The sequence below is a fragment of the Triplophysa rosa genome, linkage group LG20 (genome assembly GCF_024868665.1).
Source record: "Triplophysa rosa linkage group LG20, Trosa_1v2, whole genome shotgun sequence".
Lineage (NCBI taxonomy): Eukaryota > Metazoa > Chordata > Actinopteri > Cypriniformes > Nemacheilidae > Triplophysa > Triplophysa rosa.
The window spans coordinates 16,151,504-16,173,423 of record NC_079909.1 but is presented as its reverse complement, the minus strand read 5'-3'; the positions used below and the strand labels follow the sequence as shown (position 1 = coordinate 16,173,423).

Here is a 21,920-nt window from a genome sequence, read left to right as displayed (position 1 = left end):
GGAAAGACAAAAACCTGGCATCTGTAATCCTCTTCCGTAACTAGAAGTGTGATGTGTTTGTTAACCGGCTTTAGATTCTTAAGTGGCCTAAATTCTCCTTCCTGTCTTTTTCACTTTCTCCACCTTTCTCTCTCCCAGCAGGCTCAGAGGTAGGTTTCTCTGGGTAAAACTCAAATGAGGTTGTGGATGTAGCGTAGGACTGCGTTCATTATGTCAGTTCTGGAGGTTGGCTCATTAGACTGCCAAGACAGCGCTCCGAGTTTAACTGTGGGTGTGAGCAGAGATCTCAGGCCCCATTAATATGGAGAGTCATTTTGAATCATTTTTGTTACATTTTGAATTTAGATCAACTGTGACATATTGATCCAAATTTAAAATGTCAGAATCAGCAGTCGTACAGAATCAACCAATGTACAGTAGTGGTGAAAAGGGATGTTCGGGGATGTTCTGTCACCATTTATTCACTCGATTTTATCTGTGGTAGACAAAAGAAGATATTTTGACAAATGTCTATTAGGTTTTGTGCTCATACAATAGAAATCGAGGGAGGCAAGTGCTACTGGCTACCAAGATTCTTCAAAATATCTTCTTTTGTGTTCGAAAGTCAAACACATTCGAAATGACACGAGGATAAGTAAATGATGAAACAATGTTCATTTTTGGATAAATCATCAAAATACTGTATAAGATAATAATAAAACATACGCTAAACGTGGTATTTATTTTACAAAAATTGGCAGGAGCTACAGCACTTCAGGGAATAATAGGCCAAAAAAAATGCATAGAGAAACAAAAACCACAAGAAATAAAGCATACATTTATTTATGCAGTTATTAATATTTCATTGGTCCTTTATTATTTTTGACTATATAGCAGTTATTCTTTCTGGCCTTGATTCAGTAAGCTTTGTGTGTTTCGTGCATACATTTTTACCAAGCCTCCTTAAATTCATCTCAAGCACAACTACGCAACATAGATTCAAAATCTTAAAAATGTTTGAATAAAGGCCACTACTGTACACGTGTATGACAGCATAATCTTGAATATTGTCATTTAATGAATGAATCCATTTAAATGACTTAATATTCTCTTCTCATTGACTATTCTGTTTCACTCAAAAATATGTCACATAGTAAAATGGGTTCTGAATGCCAATTCATGTTATTTTCAAGAACTGGTTTAACTAACATTAACACATACATCATCTCACAGTCTTCCTGTTTCCAAACAAGGAAACAGACGTCACAGGGTATACAGTGTGATAATATATTATGATGTGACCTTCTGTTAAGACTGTCATATAATCTCGAGTCGCTACTCTGCCTGTAGGGTTTGCGCGCGCAAAATGAGATTTGTCCCACACACATCATTAGCTTCATGAGCGGGACAAGCGCTATGCTGGCGGACACCTTGTGCTCCAAAACAGAAGTGTGCGGCCCTCGTGAAGGGGCTGTCGCGTGTGCTGTTTGTGATAATAATTGACCGGTTGATTTGACATTCTTGCGTAGGAGCTCATATTTGATAAAGAACGTCAGAGCTCTCCAGCATTCGGTATCTACGTGAGGAGCATTAAGCAAGCACGGGCACACTGTACAATTATAATGAAGTGTGCCCAACACAACCACTAACCTTGTGTGCTGACTGTATAGTATGTGTGTGCGGTGAGGGAGGGTTGGGGTGGCAATATTTCACACCGTGCTTCCTGCTTCGTATCTGGCGACGAATTAGTGGCCTCGGCTGGTGTCACATGTCTTATTGTTAGTCATGGCGACCCTGCCAACACTCAAGGTCACCTGTTCCGCCCAGGCATGAATAATCTATTGAAGGATTGGTTCCTCCTCACTGGCTGCGTAGAGATGTGTCAGCATAGATTATTTATGCTTTATTGTGCCTCCATTGAATGAGCAGTCACTCCCGAGCACGCTGGAGAGCCCGGTTCGATTTGGTCTTTTATAGCATAGATGTTCTTTTCTGTTGTTTTGCTTTTACTTAGTTTAGAAAAAATGTTTGTTTGTGGTTGTCATTGAGTTATGCTGGTCTTATTTCTAAAGGTGACATTTTTAAAGGTGAAAAATGAAAATTCTGTCACCATTTACCCTCAAGTTGTTCCAAACCTGCATTACAGAACAAAGAAACGTAAACAGTGATGCCATAAAAGAACCATTTTTGGTTCCACAAAGAACCATTCAGTCAAATGCAAGTCTTTCTTACCAATTTATAACATGAAAAACCTTTTTACACCACAAAGAACCTTTTGTGAAACAGAAAGGTTCTTCAGATGTTAAAGGTTCTTTATGGAACCTTTTAGACAAAAAAAATTCTGCTATCGTGAAGCACCATTATTTTTGTGCCAAATCATTACCCAAAGCATTTTTTTATGTAATGGTTAATCCATTTTTTTTCCATACAGTGTTTTATTTAAGATGCCAAATTAAAGTTACTTCCTTAATAGAAAAATAAGTTTTGGTTCAATGTTACGCTTGATTCATTTCTGACTTCTGAGAGAGGTAAAAGTTCTAGCTAAAATTTGGGTATAAAATCTAGAATAAACACCATTTGCTTCAGTTTGTTATTTGCCTAATAAATGACCATAATTGTTTTATACAAAATATTTATATTTTCTCTTTATCGCGACAGGTGGTCTTATAAATTTGTAAGCTCTGTACAGTACATACACTCAGAGGCTGGTAAAATAGCTATCCTAATAGTTTTTTTACACTCAAAACAATCATTTTATTAGCGTCCACACCAACAAACAATGTTTTATTTATTCTAGGCTTGCATGCTGCACTTTGAAATTCAAATGAATTGTGATTGGCTGTCAATGTTTTATTGTTTATCCCCTAAAAAGAAAATTCTCTGAAAATGATCCTAACAATATCGCTCTTCTGTCTTGCTATAGTTGTGATAGTGTTCACTAGCAAAAAAACTAGCAATGCCGCTTAGATTTAAGATCCGTGTGTAGATCAGAAATGGGCCCTTTCTATGTGTGTGTGTGTGTGTGTGTGCGTGGGAGATCTCATTATTTAAAGTGGACAGCGTGTTCTTCCTCACCTTGTCACACATGCTAGTTTGTGCCACTCAGGACTAGCCCTTGTATTCCTCTGCCACAACACGAGAGCACCACGTGCTAAATGTCAAGCTCTCTCTCTCTCTCTCTCACCTCTTAAGAAGTACTTACCCCTCTCGTCTCACACCCTTGTCTCCACGCCACAGAGAGCTCTTCCCCGGGGATGCACCAGCAGGGTCCAAAATTCACGCTCGCCAAGCGCCAAACGGAAGAAGTTGGCTTTGGTGAATGTATAAAGCGGAGTTAGTTGCCAGTTGGCTTGTAGTTTTATTGGGAACTGGAACATAGTAGTACATGATTTAAATAGGATTTTAACAGTGATACTTTGACCCGTGAAGATGTAATTGATGCGGACGATTTAAATAAAAGACGCACTAATGGTTTGCTGAAGAAAATGTGTGCCTGTACTAATAAATTCTAAAAGGAGCATCAAAAGATTATCTGGCTACAGTAGATGTCCCTGTGTGTTTGAGTGTATGTGTTTTGTGAGACATTTTGACCCCGGGAGAGGCAGGTGCAGCGTACCGTTACCATAGAGAAAGTCTTGGGAATGTTTTTTTATGAGTTTGAAAACTTTGTCAAGGTTAGCAAAACCCCCACAGACCAGAAACAAACTGAAGGAAACCCCAGGGATAGGCTTTTGTTGGCCAGACACTTGCGTGAAATCGGGAACAATAGGGATTGGGAAGAGAACAGAGAAGGATCATTTTTCATGACATGGCGTGGCCTTTAGCAGAGAAACATATGAAAGAGCATTGTAAAATATGATTAATGAGGATAATAAAGTCAAGTGGTCTTCATTTATACGCGTCAAGCATTGCCTCTTCGCATGAAGAAACCGATCAGCTAGACTTCTGCAAAAGTAAACATGGAAATCAATTCACTTTAGGACTGTCACAACACAGACAATTAATCCACGTTTACTGAATAAGAAAAAGAAAGTAGTTTATCAAATAAGTTGATCGTCTTTCTTTACACACTCAGTGTTTCGGCAAGTAAACAGACCATAAGCACTTTCAGTCAGGTTTTAAAATACATGAGACACAAAATAGCAAATCACACAAAAGTACAGTAAGTTATTTAATTTAATCATGCAGTTTAATAGAGCCGCCATTTCTGCCTGCCTAATATATTTCCATCCGAAGAGACATTAATGCATTTCAGTAGATTAGGAGCCATTTTTCACAAACATCTGTTATCAAAAGAGACTTGTTGGGGCTTTAATTGGTAAAAAAATGACTGGGTTAAATATTGCATTATTGAACATTTCCTCTTATCAATTTATAAGGTCGCTTGTGTTTCTAAGTTTTTGTTCCAAAAGACAGACATAACTGACCTTTTAAATATGGATGGAAGACCTTTGTTTGTTCTACTCGAATCATTGCGCTTCCGTTGTGAAACGATAGAACGGATGCCACTGCGTTTGAGGTTTGCATGTGTTCTGCGGACACAGACAGCCCCAAGCCCCATGTCCACCTGAGCTCTCGAAACATTTATATTCACAGGACATCAGCTGCTCCTTCCTCTTCCCTTTTCATTTATCCTTTTTGGTTTAATTTCATTTTCGTGTTTTCCGCTTTGTTTGTTCCCTTTTTCATTTTCTTTTATTTACCATTTTAAAATACATCATTTTTTATCCTCTTCACAGTCCTGGAACCGTTTGACACACCATCACAAACAGCCCACAATAATCCAAAATGTGGTTTCTTCTGAGCTGAGATGAAAGAAGGCAAATACACACACACAGACCTAAAGCGACGCAGTGCCGCACTACACACTTGGCTCTGTGATATGGCAGGGCTGCCTTGGGATAGCTTCAAAGCCCAGTGACATAAATTTATGATAGCAGCACCACACATTTTGCCAAAACTTTTTGCTCTACTGAGGGGGTGGTTTTAGAATGCATATGTATCATGGGGGGTAACTGGAGGGGGGCTGTGGTGTTTTTTTTTTTTGCCATCTCCTTGATCATGTTCACAGAAAAGCCAGCTGGTTCCCATTCTGCCATCTATAAGCAGGAAGACTTATGTTATATATTTCGTTGCTTTGTTGAGCTTGTTTGTGGTATTGTGGAGGTGAACTTTACCGCAGTGTTTCCTGCAATGCTGTTTAGGAGCCGTGCTGCTGAATTTGCTGCAACACTGCAAACAAAAATACACATATTTTAGCTTGTGAATAATATGTGATGAGAGAGAAGGAGTGGGTGCTGCTACAGTATATACCATATATTGACAATGAAGAGTCAACATGAACGTTTCTATTGTGTTATTGACTGTATGCAACAATGAAGGAATAGTGCAACCATCTGTCTATAATGTAGTTTATGAATAAATTATTGTATTCATGGGTTTTTTAGATTTTAAAATACTTTTTAGACTTTCAAATAAAATACTTGAAAAGTAATACAAAAACATTATTGTATCCCAGTTTAAAAATGAACAAATAGTGCAATCATCTGTCTTATATATGAACCAATTATTGTATCAATGTGTTTTTAGATTTTAAACCTTTTTTGACCTAAACATCAAAAATACTTGAAAAAATTATGCAAAAATACTTTCCTGTATCACAGCTTCAGATGAACAAAGATTGCAACCATCTGTCAAATATATGAATATATGTATTCATGTGTTTTTTTTTTTTAGATTTTTGAAATACTTTTGAGACCTTCATATCAAAAATACTTCAAAAAATAATACAAAAATACTTTCTTGTATCCCAGTTTAATAATGAACAAATAGTGCAACCATCTGTCTAATATATGAATTTTAGAATTCATGTTTTTAGACCTTAAAATCAGAAATACTTAAGAAAATAATACAAAAACACTTTCTTGTATCCCTGTGAGTCAGCTATAAACATTATGGCACAGTTTGGTGGAAAAAGATTGTTGTTCAGAAAACAATATTGAATATGAAACAATATTGTACTGATATTATTCATCGGCTACTGTTGTTCCTCCCTGTTAACCATGTTTTTCTCTCTTTTTCTTCATAGAAGAGGATTGTGTGAATTGCACAGAAGAATGTCGAGTGCTGGGTCACTCGGACCGTTGCTGGATGCCCCAGTTTCCTGCAGCCGGGGCTGGAGGAGCAGGAACCCCCCAGGCCGAGGGCTCGGACTACCGCACCAACCTCTTCGTCCCGGCCGGCATGGAAGCGGTGGCCGTTGAGACCGAGCCCTACGAGATGGTGTGCAATCCCAACGGCAAAAAAACATTCTGCACGTTCGGCAAGGAACGTCGAGACCACACCATCCTGGTGGCGAATGTTAAACCCTACCTAAAGACCAAACGTGCCCTCAGCCCTTTGTTGCAAGAGGTCCCCTCGGCCTCGTGTAGTCCCTCCAAGGGCTGTAATACAGGTTCCCCCTGTTCAGCCAAAGGTATGGGCGACGGAGCGGAAGGCAAGCCCAGCACCAGCCACTACGGACCTCCAGATGGACAGTACATCTCCCCCAACAAGCAGAACAAAGAGCAGGGCTACTCAACTCTGCCTCCGTCCGACCCGGTGGCCAAAGTCTTGGCTGAGGCACGCTCGCGGATCAGCCAGGAGACGGCGGTGGAAATGGACTGTGTCTTGGAGCAGGGAGGAGGAGAGCTGGGTCGTGGCACCATGGATGCGGACCAGGTGGTCAGAGACATCGACAAACTGCTGCAGGATTGTCGGGGAAGTGAGAACACCCCTATCAGAAAGTGAGACGGTTCCTGCCGCGCTTTGGACGACAGGCAGGATTCCTCCAAATATAGGCCGAGTCGAGACGCTCTCTAAGAGAGTGCCATAGCAACGAGACAATTGAAAAGGACAAAAAATGAGAACTTGAAGATTTCGACAAATACACATAAGGGAAAGGAGCAAAAAACAGTTTGCTTTTGTTTATGTGGACGCGTTGTGTTGTGTTTTGGGGCAAGGGAGTTCTTTTGGAGTTGCAGAAGTTGCTGCTTCTGGCTTCTAGCAAGCTTTTGTTCTTCAAGTGCCCACCAGCTTAAAAAAAACGTATTCTTATAGTGACATCTTTCTGTTAGCGCAGATGGAGCGTACCACCCCTTTCGGCTATAGGACTTTAGGAGGGGTGGGCGAAAACGGCTTGTTCTGACAATCGCAGTTGAAAGGGTGGGGTGTATCAAACACCCCGAAGCGATCGGACCACACCAAGACAGAGACGTTCTCTTTCACTTTTAACGGCTTTGTAATATCAGCATAAGAAGTGCTAATGATATCAGCAAACTCTGAGGGATGTGTGGGGCAATGATTCCTTTGGGGCGGGGTGGGCAGGGTTGATTATGAAATGTAACCATTCTTCACCTGTCATTTCTAGTCACATGTGTAAACTGTGTCCTCCCCATGTATACGTACGTATGGAACATTCCAGAACGGTGAACCTGTTGCTCTCACTTATTGGTCCTCTGTGTAATTGCATCTGTCTTCTGCTTTTCACTCCTTTTAAAGTGACTCTTCTCGTGTCCGAGAAGAAAGTTATAAGTTATAACAGTCACCCTCTTGTATATTAGGGACATTTTTCCTCAACTGTGAAAAGATATATCTATATATGCATATAGATAAATATATATAAATATATGGACTTATGTATAGTGTTCAGATAACAATGGAAATATTTATACATTTTGTAAAAAAGTGGGAAAAAGCAATCTCTGGAAAAAAAAACGAGGTTGTGCACAGGATGAAAATGCAGTTGATGAAGTTATTTATTAAACTGCAAAGGACGCTGTTTCGATGAACAAAAAAACAGAACATAACAGAAAAGATTTAAAAAAGGAAATGTCCCTTCACATTGTCACTTATACACAATCATTTAACGTGCAAAATGTATCCGATTTAATGTGTTTACATCAAAGCAACATATTTTTATTGATTTTTCTGCAGTTTCTGTGCATTTGAGCCAAATTGTTACGTGTACAAGAGCTATATTGTGTATTTTATTAAATTAATATATGGTTGTGTTGTAATATACATGGGCTTATATTGTACTTGGCAGCTGATACCTTAGTAGTCGTCAAACTTCATGAGTTTATTTTCCATTCGGTTCTCTCTCTTTCACTTGTTGCTTGAAAGATCAACTCGCTGCTGTGCGTTTGGACAGGCTATGTTTTTTTTAAATCGGTGTTGGAAAAACTGCTTAAATGTTCACTATTTGCTGAGCGAATTTGTCTTTTGTCTAAAAACAACTCATACAACAGCCAGACGCAACTACAGTTTGCATACTTTTTGTACAATACAGAAACTGGGGAAGCTACATTTCAACATTTTCTCTGTTTTTATTTGTTCCTAAACATTTCTTGCGTTTAGTGATATTGGTCATTTATTATAATGCAATTGGAGAGGGTTTCACAAAGTACTATTTGTTTTGTAAAAAGAACCAAAAACAGTAGTGTGTATGTTACTTTATCTTCTCCAGCTCATCGAAATTATTTCTTTTGTTTATATATTTTGTCTATTCAAAGTTAAAACCAGCCACTTTTATGTGCATTTTTGCACTCTGGTAATAAGATATTTTTGCAGTTTCTGCTCAATTGTAGCAGTTAAACAACCTATCCTTCTAGTTTAGCTTATGGTCTATAATAACCTTGTGCACTCTCCACATATCATGACTTCTTTTTCCAAACAATGAATACATGAATATATATTTATTTTAATAGAACGATACCCTGCCCACACAGTGTACTCTGGCATTTACACTATTCCGAAGAAGAGCAATTTAATCAAAACCCTGCTTATCGTAAACCAAACTCCGCTTATATCTGTCATTTCCAAACTTTTGCCACATTGTATGTGAAATGAGCTGCCACAAACACAAAAGACACGAAAAAAACATGAAGAAACATGAGGGAAACCATTTTTATGATCGACTATTTCTGTCATCAGAAAGCCGTGCCCGGGGTGTGCGATAAAAACTCCTCTCATCTTCTGTAAAGACACAATCACGTCTGTTCCATTATTTATTTATTTGCTGGTTGGTTTATTTATTCACTGTTTTACCAGCGCATCTGTTTTCCTGGCTCAAAGACGGCACTCCTAGACTTTCTCATTCGTTTTTGCATTCTTCTTTTCTTACCCAGTAGGCTTATCAGTACCCAGGCCCAGAGATGGCAAAAAAAGGAGTTTGTTGTGAGAAAGAGAACTATTGTGTTCATATCTAAATGAGGTTTTATTATTTATTTTTCAAAACAATGACAAGTTTAACATTCCGACACACTTGACACAACCGCAACAAATAACAATACGGTCGTCGCCTCAGATCTCACCGTGGTGCCTGACACAAGCGGTTTTATTTTCAACTGAACCGATTCTCCGTCATCAGCGTTCTGCCACGGTTCAGTCTGTTTCATTTACACGAACAACGCCTGCGAGAGACTTCAAGGCTCTTACAAACGTTTTAACCCAAAGCTAGACAGATGGAACTAACTTCGCTGCTTGTCGTTAGTCTCAGTCAGTTTGTTTCTTTGTTTCCTGTACTTTTAGTCCAACTTTGCTTCGCCTGTGAATGTCTGAGTCGAGCACCAGTGGGTGCCTTTATGTCTGTGTGCATGTGAGAGCTAGTTTGGGTTTGACTAAACCTTATTGAACTTTTTCCCAGGAAAGTGAAAGTTTCTTATCCAAAATTTCAATCTGCAAACTCTATGACCGTCATCGTAACTATGCTCAGAATCAGAAAAAAACAACTTTTGCCTCTGTTTATTGTAAAACTTAAAAGTGCAGATTGCTTTGCGTACTCATCTTTACATGGGTTGAAGTCAAATGACGAAATCGAACTGAAATTTCCCGTGATTTCACTTATAAATCTTTATTATAAGCATACACTTTAAAAAACTGTTGGATTTACTTCATTTTTTGTGTTATTTGTGCAAGTTTTTGCATACAGTTTATTTTTAAGTACATTTTACGTTAAAAAATGTGTGCAGAAAAGTAACGTTTACTTGTAAACAAATGTGAAAAAAAATTTACTTTAAAAACTGCGGAAATAAGCACAAAAAATTAAGTAAATCCTACTAGTTTTACAGTGTACCATTGCGAATCGAGCTAAGGTAAGGAGACACTGATTTTTGATGCTTGGCCTAACTCATTTTTATTTGTTTTAACAAAAAAATATGGACTGCATCTATTTAGACAGTCAAATTTTACACAACATTGAATGTAACGGTGGTATATTACTATTAAAGACATTTAATATTACATAAAGCTCTCACATTATGATAAAAAACACAATGATGTGTTGAAATTTGCTGGGGTCACTTGAAGCCCCTGATTCAGGAAAGTCACTAGCAATGCCTGTTCATAAATAAGAGAGATACTTCACCCAAAAAATAAAATTCTGTCATCATTTACTCACCTTCGAGTTGTTCCAAATCTGTATACATTTCTTTGTTCTGATGAACACAGAAAAAGATATTTGGAAAAATGCATATAAACAGACAGATTTAGATCTCCATTGACTCCCATAGTAGGAAAAATTACTGTATCGTTTTTTGTTCTGTTGAACAGAGTGTAGGACAGCAAACAGTTCTGGGGCACTTTTGACTCATTGTGTTTTTTCCTACTATGGTAGTCAATGGGGGGCAAAATCTGTCTGGTTATAAGCATTCTTACAATTATCTTTCACTGTGTTCATCATAACAAAGACATTTATACAGATTTGGAACAACTCCAAGGTGAGTAAATAATGACAGAATTTTCTTTTTTGGGTGAAGTATCACTTTAAGTCCCTCGGTTGAGGTGCAAGGCATGGTTTATTATGCCTGCCTTGTGAGCTATTTGCTGTCTAATGGACTATAAGTTGCTGAGGTCAACACATAGTCTGAGATCCAGCATAAAGCAGTGTTTCCTCATTAATGTGTAATTACACTCAGTAGGCACAGAAAGAGATTGATTGCAGTATTAGTGGGGGCTATTTTTGGCCATCAAAGTCTAATGTTTAAATCCATAATTGAACACGACCTTATACATAGCCCTCCCTTTAAACACGCATGTTTGCTTGCATGCAACGCACACACACAAACAGCGTACCACTTGAACAACCGGTGAAGAACAAACCATTGATCTAATATAATAATAAATAATTAATAAATTGCAACCATCAAACGTTAAGACACTAAGACAAAAATAACGTTAGTGTAACATTTTCTGTATGCGTTATCACATGTTGTCATTTTCAGCCCCTCTTATTTTCAGCCCCTCTTATAGCTGTTGCTTTCAGTTGAAGGAATCTGCGTTTTTCTGCTGAACATGGACGATATCTGTAAAGTTTAGCTCCAGGCTAATGATTCTTAATTTATCTCATTAGTTCACATTCCCACCACTCGGAGAGATTAAAGCACGGAGGTAGCCGACAGGCATGAGGCAGGCGTCTGTTTAAGTGGAGGATGCTCTGGATGGTACCGATGGCACTTCTTGCACACTTCAGCGGCTCCAGGCAGTCGGCCAGAGGAATCAGGCAGATTTATACACAAGAGCAGCTTTGCTTAAATGACAGACAGGGCTTACAATGTAAATATCATCCCTTTTTTGCATAATACGGGCTGTTTGGCCCATTAACGGCAGCAGTTTTCATTCGCTTGAACAAAGTGATGAGTAGGGCTCCAGGTGGCCTTGAACAGAAAAGTTCAGCGCTAAAACCTGGAATTCGTTGCTTTAAGTAAAATTTAAAGTAAGTTTCACTGTTTTTTAAAGTTCTTTAAGGTAAGGGAAAACACATAGGCCTGCATATTTGAGATGGAGTCTCTGGAATCAAGTCTTACGCAGTTTTGCTTAATTGTTATTTACATTTTATTGAACTTGAGTGACTCTTCTATAAGCGACAGAACACCTTAAAAATAATAGTGTATTTATATTAAAAATATTGCGTTGAATGTGGCTTCACTAATAAGATTTCAAATATGTTTACTTATGATCAAGCAAAGTTTTGCTGTGCATAATAAGATTTGCTTTTGAATTGAACAGAACACTGATATCAGTAGCCCCCTGAAATTAAACACAAAAGTAATTCACTTTCTAGGTTCTAAGCCAATTAAGAATTTCATGAAAATGCATAATGCGGGCTACAATATTTATTTTTTATAATAATGTTGGATGAAAATTCATTTCCATCTCTTATCTTGTATTTGCCTTAATTCCCAAGCGCATTTCATTTGCGTTTCTCCGTGTTTGTATATATCAGTAGCTTGGGGGCAGGTATTAATTAAGGAGAGGGAGAAATAAAGTCTGGTCTTTTTTGCACGGTGCTTTCCTGTGCCAAGCTCATTTAGCTCGGAGCTTTTTTCTCTGGGTGCCTGTCCTCCGTAAGCTCTGTAGACAGACCTCTAGCTACTGTAAGACTTCAACACAGGGCCAACTAATATGCGCTATTTGACACTTTCAAGAACTGCTTAATTTCACCAGACATTAATGACCTGGTGCACGGATTTATGTAGATAATAAGAGGAGTATAAAGTTCACTGTGAAGTCTACACTGGTGCAACCAAAAGGCACTTGTTTCATCCTTTCCATTTCACAGTCTTCAGTCAAGGTTTATTTATCGATTAAACACCCACCCCCAAACTCAACTACAAGATACCACATCAATGACTGACAGGAGATGAATATGTCAGTTTCATAACGAGCCAACGCAATGACCTTGTTGTGAAAGCCCACACCAAGAAGATGCTAACATGAGGTAATCGTAGCCATGTTGCCTGCTCGAGTGCCGAAAACCTATGACATCGTACATCCAAAACAGAAGCAGCAGAAAACCGATACCATGCCTAAGCATGAACGAATCAAACTCTTCATTCATGGCCTTTGGTGACAGGAAAATGTACTTCATTAAACAAGATGACAAATGCTCCCTTCGTCCAACCCTTGGGGCAAAAACGTTCCTTGTTTTGCGGTAAAAATATCTCTCTAGTCATCAGAATTTAGCAATACCAGAACAGAGACGGACAACGGAAATTAAAAAGTTCCAATTACCAATTTCTAAACGTCGCATGGTGGCCATGTTGTTTTTTTATTGGATTAAGTGAAATGTCAGGCAGCTAATTAGAGAAGTCGAGCGGGCGGAGGAGGGCCATCATATCCCCAACATTACATTCAAAAGGTTAATCTCTAAAACCTTCGAAAATATTGTAGCCTGAGAGTATATGCTGCGTTATCGGTCTGGCAATATCTCTTGGTCTGTGCCTGGATTTTACATCTTCAGCTTTAGAAATCACTCCCACTACGCACGAAAAGTACTTGAGACACTACAAACTTTGGAGTGTTTAGCATATTTGGATGTACTAAAACAAAATTGCTTCTTGACGCCAAAAAAACTTCACGTATTGCATTTAAAGTAGCCTACACTTACGGTTAAGTAATAAAGGTGTATGCATTTAAAAAGTGCTGAGGTAGCTTCAGTATCCTTTTAAGAGTACTTATTTTAAGAGAACAATCACATGATGTGTCTTTGTTGCTATGCCATAACTACCATTTTGGGGACAAGAAGCCTGTTCTTATTAAAAATGCAAGCAACATAAATCACATGTATTTCATTATAATAATAGTTCATGGTTTACAAGGCTTGGATGTTTCTAAATGGGATAGTACATCCGAAAATCTAAATTTTGTCATCATTTACTCATCCTCTTGTCATTCCAAACCTGATCGACTTTCTTCTGCAGAACACAAAAGAAGATATTTTAAAGAATGTTGGTAATTGAACAACAGCGGTACCCATTGACTTGCATTGCTTATAATGACAGAATGTTTAATTTCTCAGTTAAATTTACTTTCATAGTTTATGATCTTTGCTGATGTTTTGTTTTTTTGTTGTGCATTCTTGTGATGTCATCACCCAGTCAGTATTGTCATGACATCACCTTCCTATTCTAATCTCACATACCATTTGACACATACAGTGCGTGAATCCGGACACATGGGCTCACCAACTGGCTGGGCATCTTGTATTTTTTTTTATAACTCCTTTTATAAGCTAAATGGTCAACACTTTCTGCGAGGGGGGAGGCAACACCCTGTTATGATTGTCATCTCCACCCAGTCACTCAATACGCACACACCAGCGATCCGTTTCGAGCAGGGCGAGCGCCCCCACCACCCCAGGCTTCTATTTTTTATGCCTTTGTTTAACAGACTATAAAAGCCGCAGTTCTCTTACAAACACACACTCACACACACATCTGTTCAGTGTGCAGATTCTCTCTCTAACAAAGCAGCAGTCAGAACATAATGAGTCCTGACAAGCCCATAGATGTGAAGAATCGCGTATGCACAGGAAAATGAAAAGGTCAGTAACCAGTGAGGAAACTTAATATGAAGTAGACATATGAATCCCATCCGATGGATTATCGCCATTAGCAAAGAGCCAGCATCGGCCGACACCGCCAAATCAATTCATAAATATCAGACGCAGAGTTTGCGCTCCCCCTAATTTAGCTCAAAGGGCTTTGCTGAATGTGACCTGTAAGTTTGAGTGGTGTTCTTTCAGGACACTGTAAACTAATAAATCGATTTTCGGGCAGCAAATGAGAGCCTGCGAGATTATAATAATAATTCAGATGTCAGAGCAGAAGACGTACGGCTCGCCTGACGGTCGGTAAATAAATTACGCGGGCTGTTTTAATGTGAACTTAAAGGTGAAATATCGAGCAGGCTGACAGCAACTTTGGCTCAATCGATGTGAGTTTGGAGCAGGGATATCTATTTGAATGACCGATGGAAGGAGAAATGTTTTCGAAACCAGCTTGAAAAAAAAATTGTAATATAGTGCAATATTAGTCATACTATTTTTTTACAATTCTGCTACTCACACTAGTGAGTACATACTTCTACGTCTCCAAATGTCATTATTTTGAAATCTAATTCAGATGGGCATTATATTAAAGACAATAAAAAAATTAACACCGTGTCTACACCAGACGCGGTGCGTCACGACGCGATACGATAAAAGACAATAGAATGCCACATTGGATGCGGCGCGACGTGACACGACAATCGTATTAAGAACAAGCCGTTGTCGTGGCGCATCATGCCGGTCGCTTCTGGTGTAGATATGGTGAGATATGACCAAACTATTTGACTATATGTAACGCCAGTTCATTATGGGTATGAAAATATGCTATTTTGTCATTTTGAAACTGCGCGAGATGGTGTTGTCAAGTCTACGGTTTCCCGTGGAATTTGGTTTTAGTTTTTAACTGTTCCTGCGGGTTGTTTGTTTCGGCAGATTAGGAGTGGAAGGATTTTGTTTGTTAGCTGTCAATCTTATAATTATTTTATTTATGAATGTTAATTTCTCTTATTTGGACTAGCGACATTAGGATGAATGATTTTGTTTCACAGATCTGGCAACCCTGCCAAGCCGGTCCTTAACACTCAAGAGCAATCTAACTGTGCGTTTGCAACTATAGTTATACGCATGTATGATTATGAAAACGTATTTACTGTTGTGTAAACTCAAACATTATATTTGCTAAACTAACACATGACAACAACTAAAGGGTATCCCATATTTAGGGAAATTAAATCTTGTGGTTTTCACAGCCATCCCTGTTGAAAAAACAGCATATGCTTGGTTAGGTATGTTTTGATGCTGGTTTGACCAGCTTAAACCAGCACAAACCAGCATATGCTGTTTTTTTCAACAGGGATGCTGCGCAGTGCTGTGGCATTCTAGCAAACTGACGTCAGTGGACAGCGCTTGAATAAGGCATTTAGTTATATATATATATCTATGTGCCGGACTATAATATTAAGTAGCCAATCCATCAGTCCATTTTGGTTATGAAAATATGCTATTTTTGTTATTTATTAAATCCCTTTACATCTATTTGAAATATGTCATTATTTACTCTGCATTCCAGACCTGATGGCTGTTATTTTTCATGTAAAACACACACAAACAAAAGAATACAGTGAACTTAATATTATAGTCCCAACTCCAATATTTACATCCTGCATATAATGCTATAATAGCCAATCAAATGTAATGGGATTTAATTAAAAAAAAAACATGTATAGCATCTTTTCATAACCAAGTAAACAAGTATATAATTTTACAAAATAGTACAAAAAAAGCACTATTTATTCAAATGTCTTACTGTATATGGGCACATGCAACCTGATCGCCCGTTAATGTTCTGCTTGTGTCACACACGTACATGCATTGAGCATACGTATTGAGGTGCCAGGCTGACTGCTTTGATAAATATAATGAAGAGCGTATAATGTATGTAATATAATGCGCAGCTGTAAACAGATGCTAAGATGTTACTCATCAAATGAACTGTTTTTGTGCGAATTAAGCGTCGGCAGCGCTATGATTAACAGGCTCTCGCTAAAAATAAAAGATTGGAACATTGATCTGTGGAAATGCAAGGGGCACTTGTATAATTACAGATACATCCATTCCGTGCTGTTGTTGGTGATGTTACATTAGCACATAGTGTCACCTTTAATTCACGCTTGTGGAAGTAGAAGGTAGAACAGGTGGAGGGCTCATTTCTCATGCTGTGTCGGAGTGCTTTGTTCCAGCTCCTGCCAATATGAGGACATTGCACGGTGGAATTCATGTCCTGTAATCACGTTTGAAGACAGAAAGGAATAATGGAGAAAGAAGGTAATGGTTTAAATGAGGATGGCGAGATGAAAGTAAAGAACATTAGGAAAGTCACAAAAAAATTAAAATTACGTTATCACTTACTCACCCTCATGTCCGTGCAAACCTGCATGCTGTTATTTATATAATGGAGAATGAGGATTTCTGAAGAATCTAGCTAGCTTATCACACTTTCTTTATTTGGTTTGATTTAGAAGCTGTTTTTCCCCAAAAAATGTCTCCACGAGGTCAAAAATGACTGGTATTACTATCTTGGTGTTGACATTTGGTCCCCACATCGTAGGCTTTACCAGGCCCACACACACACATTCGAATTTCCCTTCAGGCACTAATATCTGGAATGCAAATTGAAGACGCATAATCACATTTAAATTAATACTTACTGCATTCTTCTCCCTTTTTTTCTCTTTAAACTTTGTGTTGACACTTGTGTTGCTCTCCAGGAGACCACATCCTGAGACATCTAATTAAGTTTGCTTTGTTAGGGAATGCTAAGGCAAACAACAACACGAGGTAATTAAAGCCCCCCAATCATCACTCTTTTGTTTTGGCCCAAGTGACCCGCTATGAGGCCTTGACGGGATTTTAATTCTCTTTATCTCGGGACGCTGGCGTTCGCGTCCCAGCAAACGGGCTGACACGGTAGCTGTCACCCCTCTGAGGAGATTCTTGCCTGCCACGACAATGCTGACAGTGCGATGTCTCTGGCAATTAGGAAGATAGGGACGCGTATTAGCATGTGCCATCCAACGCGCGTCAGGAGCATGGGACAAGCCATGCCCGAAATGATCTGCTCGATGTGTAGCGCTTGACGGAGGCAGGTTGCGTTCTGCCAGGACTTTTTTTCACACGTTTAACTCAGAAATTGGTCTGTAATTACAGAAGTGAGGAAAACCATTATCGTCGTGTCCGCTGCCACAGTTTGGCGTGTCAGTGTAGATGTAATAAAACTAGAATGAGGGCTGCTATGAATCTGTAGGAATGTGTCATGATGGTGGACTGGTTTAGTTGTCCAACAACTAACTAATCCCAGACACTTCAGTGATGTTACAGTAGTTTTAGAGGTGGCATTAGTGGTAGAGCTTCATTCTTGCCATTTTTTAGAAATTTTACATTTTCATAGCATTCACTTCGTAAAAATGTATTCAGGACCTTGTAAAATACTTATGTACATCTGTGAGACTATATATAGACTTACCTTGATTTTTTTGACCATATATTTTTCTTAGTTTTGATATTTGTAGTAGTACCCTACTGAAAAACAACAACAATAACCTGCCCTAGACACAATAGAACATTTAATGGATTTAATGGTATTGTATTGGTTTTAATGGAAACCTTAATGGTGTCTGGTATATGATGGATTGTATTGGTGGGGTGTTATCTGGCAGATTATTCCTATTGAAATAATGCCCAAAACACACTACAAAAATGCATTTTGTAATGGTTTTAATGGAAAAAGCGAATGGTTAATAATGGTATTTAAAGGGATACTCCACCCAAAATTAAAATTCTATCTTCATTTGCAAACTCTCAAGTTGTTCCAAACCTGCATACATTTATTTGTTCGGTTGAACACAAAGAAAGATATTTGAAAGAATGTTCTCAACTGACAGTTCTGAGGCACCAAAAATAATTGTATACATGTTTTGTTTGTTTTTTTACCACAAAAGAAGATATTTTGAAGAATGTAGGAAAGCAACCAGTTCTGGGGCACTTTTGACTACCATTTAAATTTTTCCTACAGATTACAACTTCACACAGTCTGAATGTGTTTGTATATTTTCTTCCTCCTATAAACATGTTATTCATACACCGTCCGCCTGTCTGAGGCTTGCAAACTAAAAAAACGCAATGCTAACAAAGTCGCTTACATTCGGCACCGCACGACGTCTCCGGTCTGGTGGGCCTCTGCTCTTTGAAAGCTCCCACGATGACAATGAAAGGCAAAGCGAGTTGATGAGACAGGCCAGCCTCAGCCCCGGTGGACCCACTATCAAAGCAAATCAGCAGGAGACAAACAGAGAGACAAAGTGATGCTAAGCTAACAGTCCAGAAACGCTGATGAAACTGCCGTTGAAAGCGGCAGTTTGGAGTGGATGTTTTCAGTGTAAATGAATGCATGGTAACCGTATAACCATTATCTCGAAATAACCCTCTACGGTTGACTCGTTTTCTTCGTCTTCAGTCAATACAGGTGCTAAAACAGCAAGCTAATTGTCTCTGAAAAGAACTACATGCACGTCCATACCAAGACTTACAAGAATTAGTTTATCCAGATAATGAAAATTATGTCATTATTTACTCTGCATTCCAGACCTGATGGCTGTTATTTTTCATGTAAAACACACACAAACAAAAGAATACAATTTCACATGTGCAGTGACAGTTTATAGTGACCATAAGCTGATAAGGTCAGAAAGGCACCATTATAGTTCATATGACTTATGACTCATACATTCATACAATCTTCTCAAGCCATTTGATAGCTATATAAACAGACCAAAATGTCCACTGATATATGCTCCACTGCAACTTTCAAATAAAATGTATAGTATAAAATTATCGTTGTGGCAAAATCATATTAATCATAAAAATGTACATTATCTCACTACAGGAACAGTATAGGAACATGAAATTTGTTGTAGAAAGATAGTAATGCAAAAAATAGCAGTCTGTCAAAAATAAAACATTTTTATAAAGGGCACAATATGATAATTCATTATAATGTCTTTAAGCATAAATTCACGTTAAATGTAATGAATGTCCAATTTGGCATATTTGATCAAAATTATTACTATATAAAGGCTTACAGTACATTGTGGCTATAATAAATATTTTAACACAAAAACATAATTTAAAGGGATAGTTCACCCCAAAATGAAAATTCTGCTATCATTTACTCACCCCCAGATTGTTTAAAACCTGTAAAAATTTCTTTGTTCTGCTAAACACAAAGGAAGACATTTGAAAGAATGTCAGTAACCAAATAGATCTCATCCCCCATTGACTCCCATAGTATTTATTTTCCCTACTATGGCAGTAAATGGCAGATGAGATCTGTTTGGTTACTGACATTCTTCTAAATAGCTTTCTCTGAGTTCATCAGAACAAAGAAATTTATACAGATTTGGAAGAACCTGAGGGTGAGTAAATATTGGCAGAATTTTCATTTTTGGGTGGACTATCCCTTTATGGTGAATTTGACTGAGTTTTTTATTTTTCAAAAAAGCAAAAACCACCGCAATAGACACTGTGATAATATTATTAACTTGAATTCCTTTGGCCATGATAACAGTGTACTAAAAATCTAATACCGTGACATGAATTTGTATAGTCTTACATTGGGGCTAAAATGGGTATTTACATGTTCAGTTGAATAATATCTTCAGTTGCAATAAAAAATGTGTGGATGTGTGCTAAACGGGCTGGGCTGGCTAAAAGACAAGTGTCAGTAGTATATAGATGGATAAAAATGTTGAGAACTTGGATCATGTTCCTATTAGTGTGAAGCTTTGTTTGTGGTTAACAGTATCATGATTTGACTGACAGGTGAACAGAGGAACCTCTGTGATTGCCCACAAAACACAATGTGTCTCACAGGATGTAGTGCTGATCGTGTTACACGTGGCACATCTCTCTCTCTCCTCTTGATGCGCCATGTCAACGGAAAACTGTAGCCATTTAATCCACAAGCTCTATCGCCTCAGACGGTGGCATTGTTGTTTGGCGAATAAATATGATATGAAACTCAATCATTAGGCATCTGATAACTCGTAGCTCCAGTCATGCGATCGCCTTTGCGATGGCGGACTATTTTAGTGCTCTTTCATTCATCATAATGCGTTTTGTAGAAAGAACGGCATTCACGAGAGCAAATTAACTGGAGTGATCTTGGAGGGGGTGGAGGAGGCGATCGTACAATTTGGAACCCGCTCATTAGTTCTAGAACTTAGGCCCTCCAAACATAAAAGAGCTCTCTTCTTCATTACCAACCATGTGGTTATCAAACGCCCTCCCCTGGCGTGCGAGAGACGGGCCCATGTCTGATCATCAAGATCAGATTTTTGATAATGATTTCATCCATTTTGGAGTCCCGGGGTGTCGTTAATTCAGAGTTGAAATACATAAATACCTCCCAACCCAGATGGTAGACCATGCTGCCTTTGAACCATTCAATTTGCGGGGCATGTGCCCGTGCCACGGGTAGGAGAGATGCAGCTGGTATGGGGCATTCAAGAGAGGAAGTATTTTGTGTGTATCTGTGTGTGTAACAGACAGACAAAGCAACAAAAATGGAAAGAAAATGGAAGTCAATGTGTGCGTGTCTGTGTGTGTGATTTCTAGACCGCATCAGAGCCTGATGGCCCTACGCTGACATACTGGAGCAGAAAATTATCTTGTGTGTTAGGCCACATGGCTAGCATGGAACCCTTTCTGTCAAAACAACGTCCAAGACATTCATAATTAAAAATTTAATATTTAAGCAATATCAGACAACCTGCTCCTCACTCCAAGCCAAATCTCAAAGCCGCTCTGTACACAAACGTGATACAGCGAAACATCCCGTGCTGCTGAACTAAATATAACCGAATCGAATTTGAGTACTGGACTGTTGTATAATTGATGATAAAAAGCACTCCATCTGTTAGACCTCAGTTGTTTTTCAATATTTAAAACGTCTTGGAATTCACAAGGAAACACCCAAACAACCTTCTCTGTTGTCTCCGACGAACAAAATACGGATGTCACAATATGCAGTATTGACAATAACCATGATATTCAAACAGATAGCATAATTTATTATTTCTAACGAAATAGATGTCAATAGATATTGCGATAATTTCCTTATCGTGGAATCTTTTGGGCACCATGATTGTGTTGTGAAAATCTAATTTTGTGACAGCCCTATGGATCTAAGAGGGTTTCTGCATGGTTTTCATTTTGAATTCAAGATCTCTGCAGAACTCTGCTTTTTTGCGTACTGGTGGCAGAAGGCTTGTGTTGGAATTTGTGATGAAGAGGGGAATGCTGGGATGTGCCTGGCCCACTGCTTTTGACATTATAGATGTGTCCACGGCTGTGAGGCCGCATGTCTCGATGACAGCTCTCTCGCCCGCTCTCTCCACCGCCGTGTTAGATTAGAAAGGCTGTCTGCTGTCTGTTCCGGGACGACCGATACATTATGAACACTGCAGATCTAACAGAGGAGGAGAAAGGGGTGCTTGTCATATGTTGGGCTGGTTAT

The 21,920-nt window shown here is 38.7% G+C and overlaps 1 protein-coding gene across 1 annotated transcript in view; it reads left to right on the top strand.

Annotated features, from left to right (window-relative positions):
- The window catches only part of pcdh17 (protocadherin 17), a 65,058-nt gene extending 56,686 nt beyond the window's left edge, over window positions 1–8,372 (top strand). The window contains exon 5 of the mRNA XM_057362299.1: window positions 6,068–8,372. Within this exon, the coding sequence (XP_057218282.1) occupies window positions 6,068–6,768 (701 nt within the window). The 3' untranslated portion in view covers window positions 6,769–8,372. The remainder of the gene's footprint in view (window positions 1–6,067) is intronic.
- Window positions 8,373–21,920: the final 13,548 nt, after the last annotated feature.